The sequence below is a fragment of the Micromys minutus genome (assembly GCF_963924665.1).
Source record: "Micromys minutus genome assembly, chromosome: 29".
Classification (NCBI taxonomy): domain Eukaryota; kingdom Metazoa; phylum Chordata; class Mammalia; order Rodentia; family Muridae; genus Micromys; species Micromys minutus.
In genome coordinates this window covers 361,053-375,000 of record NC_137964.1, presented here as the reverse complement: position 1 = coordinate 375,000, position 13,948 = coordinate 361,053, and the positions used below count along the sequence as shown (strand labels likewise).

The 13,948-nt window shown below is 50.8% G+C and overlaps 1 protein-coding gene across 1 annotated transcript in view; it reads left to right on the top strand.

Annotated features, from left to right (window-relative positions):
- The window catches only part of CARD11 (caspase recruitment domain family member 11), a gene marked incomplete at its 3' end in the record, with an annotated part of 38,221 nt that extends 24,543 nt beyond the window's left edge, over positions 1 to 13,678 (top strand). Inside the window, exons 14-23 of the mRNA XM_080940864.1 lie at positions 12 to 213; positions 408 to 534; positions 2,051 to 2,291; positions 3,111 to 3,207; positions 4,021 to 4,116; positions 5,660 to 5,795; positions 8,103 to 8,282; positions 9,741 to 9,865; positions 12,622 to 12,737; positions 13,474 to 13,678. Of these exons, the coding sequence (XP_080796990.1) occupies positions 12 to 213; positions 408 to 534; positions 2,051 to 2,291; positions 3,111 to 3,207; positions 4,021 to 4,116; positions 5,660 to 5,795; positions 8,103 to 8,282; positions 9,741 to 9,865; positions 12,622 to 12,737; positions 13,474 to 13,678 (1,525 nt within the window). The remainder of the gene's footprint in view (positions 1 to 11; positions 214 to 407; positions 535 to 2,050; positions 2,292 to 3,110; positions 3,208 to 4,020; positions 4,117 to 5,659; positions 5,796 to 8,102; positions 8,283 to 9,740; positions 9,866 to 12,621; positions 12,738 to 13,473) is intronic.
- Between the last annotated feature and the right edge of the window lie 270 nt (positions 13,679 to 13,948).

The following is a 13,948-nucleotide window of genomic DNA, read 5'->3' as shown; positions in this document are numbered from 1 at the left end:
TCCCAACTCAGGCCCTTCCGGCCGTCGGTCACATCTGGGGGTCACGTGCGGGGCACTGGCCCCTTGGTCCAGCACACAACTCTGAATGGCGATGGGCTCATCACGCAGCTCACTCTGCTGGGCGGCAACGCACACGGGAGCTTCATTCACTCCGTCAAGCCAGGTTCACTGGCTGAGAGGGCCGGGCTGCGTGAGGGTCACCAACTTCTGCTGGTGAGACATAAAGAAGCTGTGGGGTATCTCCGGGCCCTTCTCTTTTATACACACGCATGTGCACTTAGAGACGCATGCATCCCAGTAGCATAAGATGCCCTTGTGTCTGAAGAAAGATGCTCCTGTGGGAAGCAGCGTTAGCCCCGCCCATCTACAGAGCCAAAGAAAATTAACTGTTTGTTCTTGCCCTGTAGCTGGAAGGGTGCATCCGAGGCGAAAGGCAGAGCGTTCCACTGGATGCATGCACAAAGGAAGAGGCCCGCTGGACCATCCAGAGGTGTAGTGGCCCCGTCACCCTGCACTACAAGGTCAACCATGAAGGTAAGGCCTGAGGTGGACCTGTGCCACACAAGGGTAGGATACAGGACGCATACCCTGAGCCTCTCCCCTGCTCCATCTGTGACCCATGAGAGTTGAGCCGAGTCTCAAGCCAAGAGAATAACAGGTGGGGTTGAAGATGCTCTGTGTCACCCTGAGCCAAATCCACAAACCTCCTAGGGAAACAGAGGACACGGCTCCAGCAGCCTGGCTCGCTCCTCTCCCTGCACGGATGACATCTGTCTCCTCGGTCATGCTTCCCAGCCCACCACAGGCAGAGAGTCTGGGCCAAGCCTGCTGACAGGCAGGCAGCCCTGCCGCCCCGCCTGGGTGATGACTTGGATTCTCATTGTCACCTCTGGGTTTTCCTGCGTGATTGCCTCTGCAGCTGGGTCTTATTTTTAACCATAGTAATCATGAATATTTGAGCAGAGCATAAATAGCCAGCCAGCTTCTCCAGCCTCTCTCCTGCCCCTTCCCAGCAGCACCCTGCTGCAGAGGATGGCACTATGGAGCCCAGTCACCCCCACTCGTGGGATTTGCTCCTACCAGCTCCCGGGGCTGGGCTTCCCAGCCCTGCACAGAAATAAGTAAATCTCTAGGGGACATCTTGACCCATGAGCTACAGGGCTGCAGTGTGAGTTGCGCCCCTAGAGGTGAATGGCAGCATAGCTCTCCAGGCAGAATTTCTGGGAAAGACCTCCAGCCCTAAAGTAAGGGCAAATCTAGGACAGCCCTGAAGGACCCGGTGTGGAATCCGTTTCTTCACAACAACTCAGCTGCCTGGAATGACTAGGGCCCTGCTTGTTACAACTCCCCCTTTGACCCACAACCCTCTGTCATTGGGGCTATTTGGGGATATAAATTATAGGTGTATGCCATGGATGTTCGCTGACAGATTGTAGCAGTTACTTGCAAATTTTACTGAGAAGACTAGCCACACTTAGCCGTAATCACGCCTGCGGCATTTGGCAGTAGCTACCAAAGCTTCCACACAGATTTGCAGTAACTTGGTGACTCAACTTCTGCGTCTGTATCCAAGACAAACGAGCACATCTGTCCACCAAAAATAACATATGTGAGTAACGTACACCAGTGTGGAGTACTATACAGCGATGAAAAGGAATGTGTACCACAGTGCTGTGCCTTATAAACATAATGTTGCGCAGTATCGGCCAGAAGCAAAGGAGCTTGCTTCCATTTTGTAATATGAGGTACAGCTAGGACTACAGCAATCTGGATAAGGTTAGCCTGAGAGAGCCTACTGGTTTAGAGTAGGAGCTATGCACGTGTGTGCATTTGCAAAAATTCATTGAGTTGAAAATTGCATATAGCCTACTGCATGTTAAGTACCACTTGGCAAGCATGCAGAAAAGGCATGGGACCACAGTGCAGATGCCAGTAAGTCAGACACTGTGGCTCAGCACAGATCTCAGCCCCCAAACTTTCCTGGAAGCTGATGTGAAAAAGGACGAGGTCTGTCCAAGGTGCTCAAACGTTTGGATTATGTTCTCCTCAGGATACCGGAAGCTGCTGAAGGAGATGGAGGAAGGTCTGATCACATCAGGGGACTCGTTCTACATCCGCTTGAACCTGAACATCTCCAGCCAGCTGGATGCCTGCTCCATGTCCCTCAAGTGTGACGACGTGGTGCATGTCTTAGATACCATGTACCAGGACAGGCACGAATGGCTGTGTGCACGAGTCGACCCCTTCACTGACCAAGACCTGGACATGGGCACCATCCCCAGCTATAGCCGGTGAGCTGGGAGATGGGCTCCCAGGCCACCCCAGGCCAGCAGCTCCCTCAGCCTGGGGAACTGGAAGATACTGGCACCTCCTTCTGTGAAAGGCTTCCTTGCTCTTGTAAGGACGATACAATGTCCTCACAAAATCTCCTAGCACCCTCATTCCATCCAAAGCTACCAAGCAGGCTGGAAATCTCTCTACCAGGAGCCATACCCCCAGCCCTTCACTGGGGGATTCTAGGCAGGGGCTCTACCACTGAGCCACACCCCAGCCCCTCACTGGGGATTCTAGGCAGGGGCTCTACCACTGAGCCACACCCCCAACAGGTTTTACTTTTTTTTTTTTTAATTTGCAATAGAGTTTGACTGAATCACTCAGCCTGGAGTAGAATTTACAGTCCTGCCCTCAGCCCTTCTCCTCCCAAGGCAGCTGGGATGCCGGTCCTGCCTCGTCTCTTTCTTTTAATCTGAGGTTCAGGGTCAAGGTGGGAGGGGATGGAATCCAGAACCCTGAGGCATATTGGGCAAATGCCCTGACTCTGAGTCATGTCCCAGTCCTTCAGTGGTGCCAGGGCTATCGGGTGCCCATTCTTCCACAGTGACACCTGATCTTCTGGGCCCTCGAGGCTGCTTAGCCAGTCACAGGCAGTGGATCTCAGCCAGTCATATGGTCAGTGAAGAAACCCAGGTGCAAGGGTATGACCCTGCAGCTGTCCTGCAAGTGTCTGGATCCCAACCCCAAAGGGGGAACCATGTGTTTCTTGGGAAACCCTCAGGCCCACTTTCTTGACAAGTCATAGCCCTGAGGCTGCTCCCATATCCCCTCCACAGGGCTCAACAGCTTCTCCTAGTGAAGCTCCAGCGACTGGTTCACAGAGGCAGTCGGGAAGAGGCAGACAGCGCTCACCACACCCTGCGCAGCCTCCGGGTAGGTACACACACACACACACACACACACACATACATACACACACATACACACACACACATACACAAACATACACACACATACACACACATACACACACACATATACACTTACACACATGCACACACATACACACACACATATACACACACATACACACACATACACATACACACATACACACACACACATACACATACACACATGCACACACACATATACACATACACATACATACACACACAGACACACACACACATACACACACACATACACATACACACATGCACACTCACATACACACATATACACACACATACACACACACACATACACACACACACATACACACATACACACATACACAAACATACACACATACACACATATACACACACATACACACACACATATACACACATACACACACACATACACATACACACATGCACACACACATACACACACACACACACACACACACACACACCAGTGGGTGGTAGGGACAGGGGTCCTGCAGCTCTCTGTAAGAAGCCATGTCACCACGTCACTGTCATCATTGGGAAGATGCATTGCAAGGACGGGGAGCTCCTGTGAGCCCCCCAGCTGTGACCTGGGAGATTCACAGATGCTTCTCAGCCCTCCCGACTCTGGTCTCAGATGCAAGCAGTTGCTGTATCCCAGCCTCTGCTGCTGCCAGGCTGCAGAGCTTTGATGTTGTGCCCGGCCAGAGGGGACTTGGGGCCCTGTGTACATCTCTGTACTGCAATGTCACACTCAGGAGCCCTGAGCTGACTGAAAAAATCATTCCAGAACACCCTGCAGCCCGAAGAGGCACTTTCGACCAGCGACCCCCGGGTCAGTCCCCGCCTTTCCAGAGCGAGTTTCTTCTTCGGCCAGCTCCTGCAGGTAAGGTCCTGATTGATCAGATGCCCGCTGACTTCCCAAGCACAATTTGCAGGGGCTCCTCCCTCTGCCTACCAAGAAGAGAGGCCAGTGGGACAAAACAAGGCGTTGTATTTCAGGTGCCCCCGTGACTTCTCAAAGCGCCTGGCTTCTCCTGTCCCATTTTGTCCTCACAGTGACCAGTCTGTAGACAGACTCCACACCTGCTGGAAACCAGTCTCACTTTCATAAAAGATTTGAAGAAAGTTTAGGCCAAAAGAACTTCAACAACTCTGCTGCTAAAATATGATTTTAAAAATCAGATGTGCTGTGTTGGGGAGAAAAAAAACAAACCCTCCACATATGTAGGCCAGTTTATTCTCTCTGGGGGAACATTAAAGTTAACTGAGCATCCTAACAGCCAAGGAGATAAGGGAAACCCAGCAGGCTCCTTGGCTCTTAACTGTCTGTGGAAACAATTTAGCTCTTCAAGACTGGGAAGGAATTTTATTCTCCATGTACTTAACTTCTAAAGAAAAAGCAGATATTTGGGGGGTGGGTAATACGAGGGCCGTTGACAATTTCATATGGGTACAGATTCAGTGACTATAGCCATAGCTTCTGGTATTGATAGGAGATTGCTGAGAGAAACAAAGAGTGTGAGTCCCAGACAGACACCTTCCCTGTATGGGTGCTGCATTAATTACACTCCAATGCAGCAAAAAATAACTAACACCTTGACCCCCAAATCCCAGATAGATACAGTTCTGTGACAGAGACCACCTGGTGGAGGAGACCTGCAGAGTATAAGGCCTCTGGAAGGCAGAGCCACCCATCTGTCAGGACACTGTCAGGCCCATGTGTCAAGCTTAAGCCATCGGGTTTCAGCCAAAGACTCGAGGCTAAGCTAGGACCATGGCTCAGTTGCTTAAATGCTTACCTGCCATGCATGGAGTCCTGGGCTCCTTCCCGAGCACCACATAAACCTGGCACAGTGGGACAGGCTTGCAATCCCAGCTCTCAGGAAGTAGAGGCAGGGGGATCCAAGGTTCAAAGTCCACCTGGGCTCTACATAGTGAGGTTCTGGCTAGCCTGGGCTCCATGAGATCCTGTCTCCAAAATATATAACAATAAAAGCATGAGGCTGGCACAAACTAGGACTGGGCAGTCTCTTCTGAGGTGGAGAGAGACTCAAATGTGCCCAGAGAGCTCTGAGGGAACCTGGACTCTGGGCCAGAGAAGTATCTGTGAACTGTGTAAGAAACCATGATCCCAAAACCAAGAGGGTCATGGGAACAATGTGGGGGACTGGGGTTTCCAGCATGTTCCCAGGGGCTGCTAGCCAGAGTCCTCACCAGCTAGAACATGGGGTCTTCAGGGAACAGTAGCTAGAATGTTTCAGAGTCTAAGCAGGGACTGGCTTTTTACAGCGGAGGGGATCTGCCCTGGGCACCCCGAAGCGTAGAGTCAAGGTCTGAACAAAGACTTTGTCTGCCTGATGCAAGTCAATCTCAGAGCAAACCAAGAGATTAAGCCCCGCCCTCCTGCCACACCCTTCTACCCACAGTTTGTCAGTCGGTCAGAAAACAAGTACAAAAGAATGAACAGCAATGAGCGCGTGAGAATCATCTCTGGAAGTCCCCTGGGGAACCTCTCCCGGTCCTCGCTGGATGCCACCAAACTCCTGAGTGAGAAGCATGAAGGTGTGTGAGGGCCTCCTGGCCCCTCCCTACATCTAGCACACGCCCCACCCCTCCATGGAGCCACAACTGTCCCTGAAACAGGCTTAGCAGGATGAGCAGACAAGGGAGGGGCTGAAGATGGTCAGTAATGGGCTTACCCCATCCTTCTAGTTTGAACTTACAACCCCAGCTAGGGGAGGCAGAGACGGGGATGCCTGGAGTCCACTGTCCGGCCATTCTGGTTACTGTTAAGCTTCTGACTTCATGAGAGGGTCTGAAAAACTGAGCTAGAGAGGGATTGAGAGAGACACCCAGTGAGACACCCAATTTCTGCCTCTGGTCTGTGTTCACAAGCACATGCGTGTGTGAGTACATACATTCTAGAGCATGCACACATACATGCACCCGAGTGCACACAATACTTGAACACAACAGACATTCACACACATGCGTGCACACACACTTGCACATACACACACATACACACACACACACACAGTTGGAGGGGGAAAGACAGGCATAGTAGCATGCATCTGTAATCCCAGGACTTAGTCAGCTGAAGTAGAATTGCCAAGAGTTAAGGCCAGTTTGGGCTACATAGTGAGACCCTATCTCAAGCAGAAGAAAAGAGCAAAAGGGTGTGTAGGAAGACCCCTCCAAGCCCTGCCACCCTGCAATCTTGTCATATCCCTATCCCTCGAGACTCCCCAGGGTGATATCCTCACCCAGCTCTTTTCTGACACCTGTCATCGTCCCCTTAGGCCCAGATGCCCACATTGACTGAAGCCATGTGCCAAGGCTCTTGTATTTGATTTATCTCCCCCACTAAGTAACTTTTACTGTTTACCTGGCTGGCAAAAAGTCACTCACACCCTGTCTCCCAGATGGTGGCGAGTCCTCCCTGCCTTCACCACCCAGGCTGAGCTCTCTTGGAAACAGAGAAGAGGCAGACCTTGAACATGGATAACTAGGAAATGTTCTTTGTGCCCAGGCTGGGCAGGCCAGGAGCAAAGGAAAGGGGGCAGGCCCTGGTCCTGGGAAATGGGTCCCTAGATACCAGGCCTTAGCAGGTCCCATAGCCCTGGGACTCAGGAGAAGGGAGGAGTCTGCCTTCCGTGACAGACCGAGAGCTTTGCCATCTTCACCTGGTCTCTCTGCCACCCTTCACTGTCTTGTACTCAGCCATCTGTCTGCCTGAACCCTCACGCTGCATGTTTTTCCTGGGGGAGTCCCTATCTGTTCACACCTATCTATCTGTTCACACCTCATAGAGCAACACCGACCAAAGGAACACGTCCAGCCGAATCCACCTTGGAGAACCAGTGGGTTGTCTGGGGCTGGTGTCTGGAGCGTGCGTTCCTCAGGCCACAGCATCTTCAGAACGGTCCCGCCTCGGCGCGGTGATGACTCACAAAGGTGGCACAACTTGAGACAGCTCCACTGCAGCGTCTCATTCCTAACAATGGTTTACTGCCTCTGTAACCACATGGACACTTTTGTGGCCATAGCGGTCAGAATACCCCAGCTGCTGTTCTTCAGTTATCATCTACCTTGATGGTTTTGCTGTTGTTACTGTTGTAGTTTTGGCTAAGATTGTTTTGTTTTACTTTTCATGTATGTGTATACACATGCTTGCCACATGAGTGCAGTTCCCACAGGGACCAGAAGATGGCAATGAACCCTGGAGTCGCAGGGAGCCGTGAGTCACTCTGCTCCTCCGCCAGAGCCGGAAGTGCTCTTAACCACTGAGCCAATCATCTCCTCAGCCCCCATCCTGTTTTTAAGACAAGCTCTCTCATTGGCCTAGCCACCCCGATGAGGCCAGACTGACTGACCAGCAAGTCCCCAGGGACCCGATCCACCAGTCTATGCCCCACAGCGCTGGGATTGGAAGTGCGCACAACATGCAGATTATTTACATGGGTTCCGGAGACTAGTGTGGGTCTTCACACACTTTCCCAGCAAGTACTGTGCCCACTGAGCCAGCCCCAGCCCTTCAGTTCAGCAGGTTTCCTGAGTCATTAGTCCCTAGTGATCCCTGGACCCCCGCCAGGAAAAAGACACTGCTGCCTACCTAGCTGTACTCCTCAGAGCACGCCCCTATTCTAAGAAGCTGTCCTTAGTCTACTGAGGTGGCCCGGACTTCAGAACCCATCAAGGCTCCTCTGTGTCTCTTCTAAGGGTGCCAGAGCAGCTCCAAAATACCCCTGTCCCTTTCCCTACCACCAGAGGTCCTTATGGGGCCACAAGGGTGGCCAAGGTCTCCATAGCCTGAGTGTGCCCTGGGGCAAGGCAGGCTCTGACAGCCCCGTTTCTGTTCTCCGTTAGAACTGGACCCTGAGAACGAGCTCAGCCGGAACCTCACCCTGATCCCCTACAGCCTGGTGCGTGCCTTCCACTGCGAGCGCCGCAGGCCAGTGCTCTTCACGCCCACCATGCTGGCCAAGACGCTGGTGCAGAAGCTGCTCAACTCGGGGGGTGCCATGGAATTCACCATCTGCAAGTCAGGTAAGCATGGCCAGATGACAGACAGTGGGACACAAGCTTCCAGAGCCCATCATAAGAGTGACTCAGCCCCCCTCCAGCCCCCCTTTTTCCTTCCCCTTTCTTCTGTGGCTCCTCCTCCTCTCCCTCCATCTGTGGCAGGAAGTATCCCACCCTCCACCCCCCACCCCCGCCACTCCACTCCTTCTCAGTGTTCTTACAAAAGCACCCTTCACTCTACCCGCTCAGCCACTTGGTAATTATCTGTAACCTACATCATCATCTCCAGCTAGAACATGGCTCCTTGGGTGTAGCAATGTGTTTCATCACGTTTTTAATCCTAATGCTTGACCGTGAGTAAGATTCTGTAGGTAGTATGTAGATGTATGGTGGGTGGATAGATGGGTGAGTGAGTGGTTAGATACATGGATGGATGGATGGATGGATGGATGGATGGATGGATGGATGGATGGATGGATGGATGGAGGAATTGATGGAAGGACAGACAGACGGATAGATGGATTGATGGATGGATGGATGGATGGATGGATGGATGGATGGATGGATGGATGGACGGATTGATGGAAGGACAGACAGACGGATGGATGGATTGATGGATGGATGGATGGACAGGTGGATGAATGGACAGATGGGTGGATAGACAGACGGATGGATAATGGATGGACAGGGGGTGAATGATAGATGGGAATGGTAGTAGGTAGATGGGTAAATGGGTGGGTGGTAGATGATGGACAGGTAGATGGATAGTTGAATGGTGGATTGATGAGTGGCTAGGGATGTATAGTAGGCAGATGGATGGTAGACACTTGGGATATGGGTGAATGAATCAATGAATGAATGAATGAATCAACAGGTTATGATGAATAGGTAGATGGTGTAAATGATGAATGGTTGGGTGAGTAAGCAGATGAATGGATGGTGAATAGTTGGCTAATGTATAGGAGGGATGATTAATAGGCAGATGGATGGATGGGTGGATGGTTGGATGGATGGATGGGTGGATGGATGGATGGGTGGATGGATGGATGGGTGGATGGTTAGATAGACAGATGGATAAACAAATGAGTGAATATATATACATACATGCATATATATATATACATATATATATATTATATATATATATGGTTGACTCCATGGGTGAGTTTCATTATTGACTCATACATTGCCCCACAATGCCTGGGCTACTTTGTCCAATGACACTCACAGCTGGAAAGCCAGAGCATGAGTATCCACTAAGCCCCTGCTGCTCAATCTGGCATAAAGGTCATGAACCATGACCTTGACCCCAATTGCCAGGGACTTCCCTAGCTAGTAGGAAGATGAAATTCTATTTAACCATAGTGAGAAAGGGCCACATGACTATTATGTGGTACCCAGGAGGGGACAGGTAGAGCCTAAAAGAGACAACACACCACAAATAGCACTTGCCACCCTGCGCACTAACTCCCCTCTCTGCAGATATTGTCACAAGGGACGAGTTCCTCCGGAAGCAGAAGACAGAGACCATCATCTACTCCCGGGAAAAGAACCCCAACACCTTTGAATGCATCGTCCCTGCCAACATTGAGGCTGTGGCAGCCAAGGTGAGGGACACTGGATACTGGCCAGACTAAGACCCTACCCAACCATGGGCAAGGGTGAGTGGCTACAGCTGTGCCCATCCTTTCTCTCCTCAGGCCCAGCCTCCACTCTTGATTCCCAAATCTCTGAGGTGGGCTTGTATTTTGGGACTCTCTTCTGTTTCTGCCAGTGTACTGGTGTTGGTTCATATCAGCTAAGGGAATGTGTGTGCGTGTGTGAGTGTGTGTGTACACGTGTGTATGTGTGTGTGTGTGTGTTCATAAGTGAGAAAGGGCATGTGTATATATGTACATGTGTGTGTGAGATCAGAGGACAGCCTTGGGTGTCATTCCCCAGACACAGAGGTGATGGCTGAGTAGATGGATTACAACCATGCAAGAAGAAGGAGCTGAATTTAATCCTCAGAACCCACATGAAGACCCAAGCATGGTGGCAAATACTGCATTCCAGCACTGGAGAAGGAGAGAGGAGACGTGTCAGCTGACTTTATGCCAACTTGACACAAGCTAGAGTTACCTGAGAGGAAGGGACCTCAGCTAAGAAAATGTCTCCCTAAAATCAAGTTATAGGGCATTTTCTTAATTAGTGATCAATGGGGGAGGGCCCAGCCTATTGTGGATGGTGCTATCTATCCTTGGGCTGATGGTCCTAGGTTCTACAGGAAAACAGGCTGAGCAAGCCATGAGGAGCAAGCAAGTAAGCAGCACTCCTCCATGGTCTCTGCACCAGGTTCCTGCCCTGCCTGAGTTCCTGCCGTGACTTCCTTCGATGATGGACAATGATGTAGACACATAAGCAATCCCTATCAATAGGTTTGTTTGGTCATGATTTATCACAGCAACAGTGACACAGACTAAAATGGAAAGGTCCTTGAGGCCCACTGACCAACACCAACTAGCTTAAACAAATCAGTGAGGCCCAGGCCAAGAAAGAGGTCCTGGCTCAAAAGAAACAAAGAGGCCTGCCCCGTGACTGACATTATGGTTGGCTTTTCTTGCCTTGCATCCACATTCACACACACACACACACACACACACACTCACCTGAAACATATACATAGGAAATTAGAAACCATCCTGGGCTACCTGTGATCCTTTCGAAAAAGAAAGCCAGGTTCTATTAGGGAGGTCTGATCACAGAGAAGATAAAGTGAGTGGACCACAGACAAGGTGCATTGTACTGGGAGGGTGGAGCCCACCAGCCAGGGTTAAGGGAGGCAGGGAGCAATCAGGTGGGGAGAAAGTCCAGAGGGGCAGGGATTTCCAAGACGTGTCTCCCCGAGACCTGAATTCCAGGTCCACAGAGAGAAATTCATAAGGTGGTGGTAATACTATATTCTCTCTCCCTCTTCTCTGCCCCTTCCTCCCTCTCTCTTCCCTCCCCTCCCCCTGTCCTCCTCTTCTCCATCCTCCTCTCCCTCCTCCTCCTTCTCTAGTTTTTTGAAAGGGTCTTACTGTGTAGATAAGACTGGCCTAAAAACAGGCTCCTATCTCTCACATCTTAAGTGACAAAATTACAATCATGTGCTGCACCCTTGGTTATACATTTACATACATATATGTATACATACATATACATATATATACACATATACATGTACATATATACATATAAATAGACACACACATGTATATATTCAAGAATATATATATATAGTTTATTGTTTGGCTGGTTTTTAAAAGATATTTTTGTTTGATTTTTTTATGTGTGTGTGTTTGTGTGTGTGTGTGTGTCCACATGTTTATGCACACATGCGCACGCGCACTTCAGTGTAATGCCCACAGAGGTCAGAAGAGGGCATTACATCTCCTGGAGCTAGAAAGTTTCAAGTGGTGTGAGCTGCCACCTGGGTGCTGGGATCTGAACCCAGGTCCTCCACAAGAGCAGAACATGTCCTTCACCACTGAGCTATCTCTCCAGCCTCTGCTTGTTTTTGGATAAGCTCTCACTATGTGCCCAGGCTAGCCTGGAACCAGCCATGTGGGACTGGCTGCCCTCCAGTTGCTATCTTCCTCTCTCCGCCTCCCAGGTGCTAGGATCATAGGTGCTTAGCACACACCTGCCTTTTTATACTGCTTCCTTCTTTTCTTCTGATATCTTTCTTTCTTTTTATTTTTTGACTCTTGCTAGGTAGCCCAGGCTGATCTGAAACTCATGATGATGCTCCTGCCTCAGCTTCCAACATGCTGGAATTACAGACACACATTGCCACACCCAGATTTCTATGTTCTTTTTCTTGTTTGGTTTGGTCATTTAGACGGGGTCTCACCATGTAGCCCAGGCTGAGCTAAAATTATCAACCTTCCAGCCTCAGCCTCCCTAGGGCTGGGATGGTAATTGCATTTTTTTCTCTTTGACATAAAGTTTGGTGTTTGCTTGGTTTTTTGTTTGTTCTTTAAGTGATTCCTCAGTCACGTGGGAATCATCCTTTGCCACAATTAACAAGCTCCTGGTTAAGCAGGTAGCCCCAGGACGCCTCAGCCAGCCTCCCTTCCTGGTAGTTTCTGTTCTCCTACCGTTATTACCAGGATTGCCCTGGAAAGCTGCAGGGGTGAGTGACCATTGCAAGGTCCTCTTGGGCTTGACCTAGATGGCCCGTGTCATTGTGTTCAGCCAGGTGGAGCAGTACTCAGGGTCTATGACCTCACTGAGGCCAACTTTGGTGCTCCCTAGAACGACCTGGCGCCTACAAGGGCAGGTAATGTGGTGCCTCTGCCAACGGAGGGCGCCCTACCAACAGTGACTGCTATGCTTGCAGAATAAACATTGCTTGCTGGAGGCTGGGATCAGCTGCGTGCGAGACCTGATCAAGTGCAAGGTGTACCCCATAGTGCTGCTCATCCGCGTGAGTGAGAAGAACATCAAACGGTTCAGGTAGGGACACCCAGTCCCCACACATGCCCCAAGCAGGGCAGATGCTGGTGCACATGTGTAAGACACAATGGGGTGAATGTGGCGTTGGGAGAGAGTCCATCGACTTCCTGTTCCTGTACATATGAGAACCGAATTCAAAGAGGGAAGTGGCCAGATGTGGTGGCACAGGCCTATATCCCAGCCATTCAGGAGGACCACAGGTTCGAGATCAGCCTTGCGGAATAGTATTTAACCTTGAAAAGGAGTATTCCAACACCTGCCACAAGATGGTTGACTCTGGAGGATAGGCTGCCATGAAATCAGCCAGGAGGACAGACACCATACGGTTCCACTTACAGGAAGTCCTCAAAGTATCAGACTCATAGAGACAGGAAGCAGAAATGTCAGAGCAAAGCTGAAGGGGGTGGGGTGGAATGTGTGCTTAGTTGAGGACAGAGTTTCCATTTGGAACAATGACCTGATTCTGGAATAAAGGTTCTTACCGTGTAGTCCAGGCTAGCCTTGAATTTTCATGTTAGCCCAAACTGTCATCAAACTCTAAGTAGACTCTAATCCTATAATTCTAGCCCTAGGGAGGTGGAGGAAGCAGATCCCAGGCAGGGCACATATGAACTTTGACCCCCACAGGCAACAGTGTAACCCAGGCTTCTCGCTCACAGTGTGAGCATCAACCCGTGCAGCCTCCCCATGCCTTTCTTCCCCTGCTGTCTCTCCCTGCCCACCCTGCCACTACCAGGAAGCTGCTACCACGGCCAGAGACGGAAGAGGAATTCCTGCGTGTGTGCAGACTCAAGGAGAAGGAGCTGGAGGCGCTGCCCTGCCTCTACGCCACGGTGGAAGCTGAAATGTGGAGCAGTGTGGAGGAGCTGCTGCGTGTCCTCAAAGACAAGATTGTAGAGGAACAGCGCAAGACCATCTGGGTGGACGAGGACCAGCTGTGAGCATGTCTGAGTCTGACCGGCTGGACACAGACACACGGGGGTCCTGAGCCTCTGGCAACGAAGTCACCTGGTGGAAGGTCAGGCTCTGCTGGTGTGAAGAGAGATGAGCAATCACAGACCTGGGGCCCAAGGCCAGCAGTCTCTCCGAGGCCAGAGCAGCGGTTGAATGTAAATGCATGGGACATGGGACAGTCTCTCCAACAGCCAGAGTGGCTGCTAGCCCTAAAGGAAGCACAAAGCGCGCATCTCAGGCAGGCTGGGTCTAGGGAG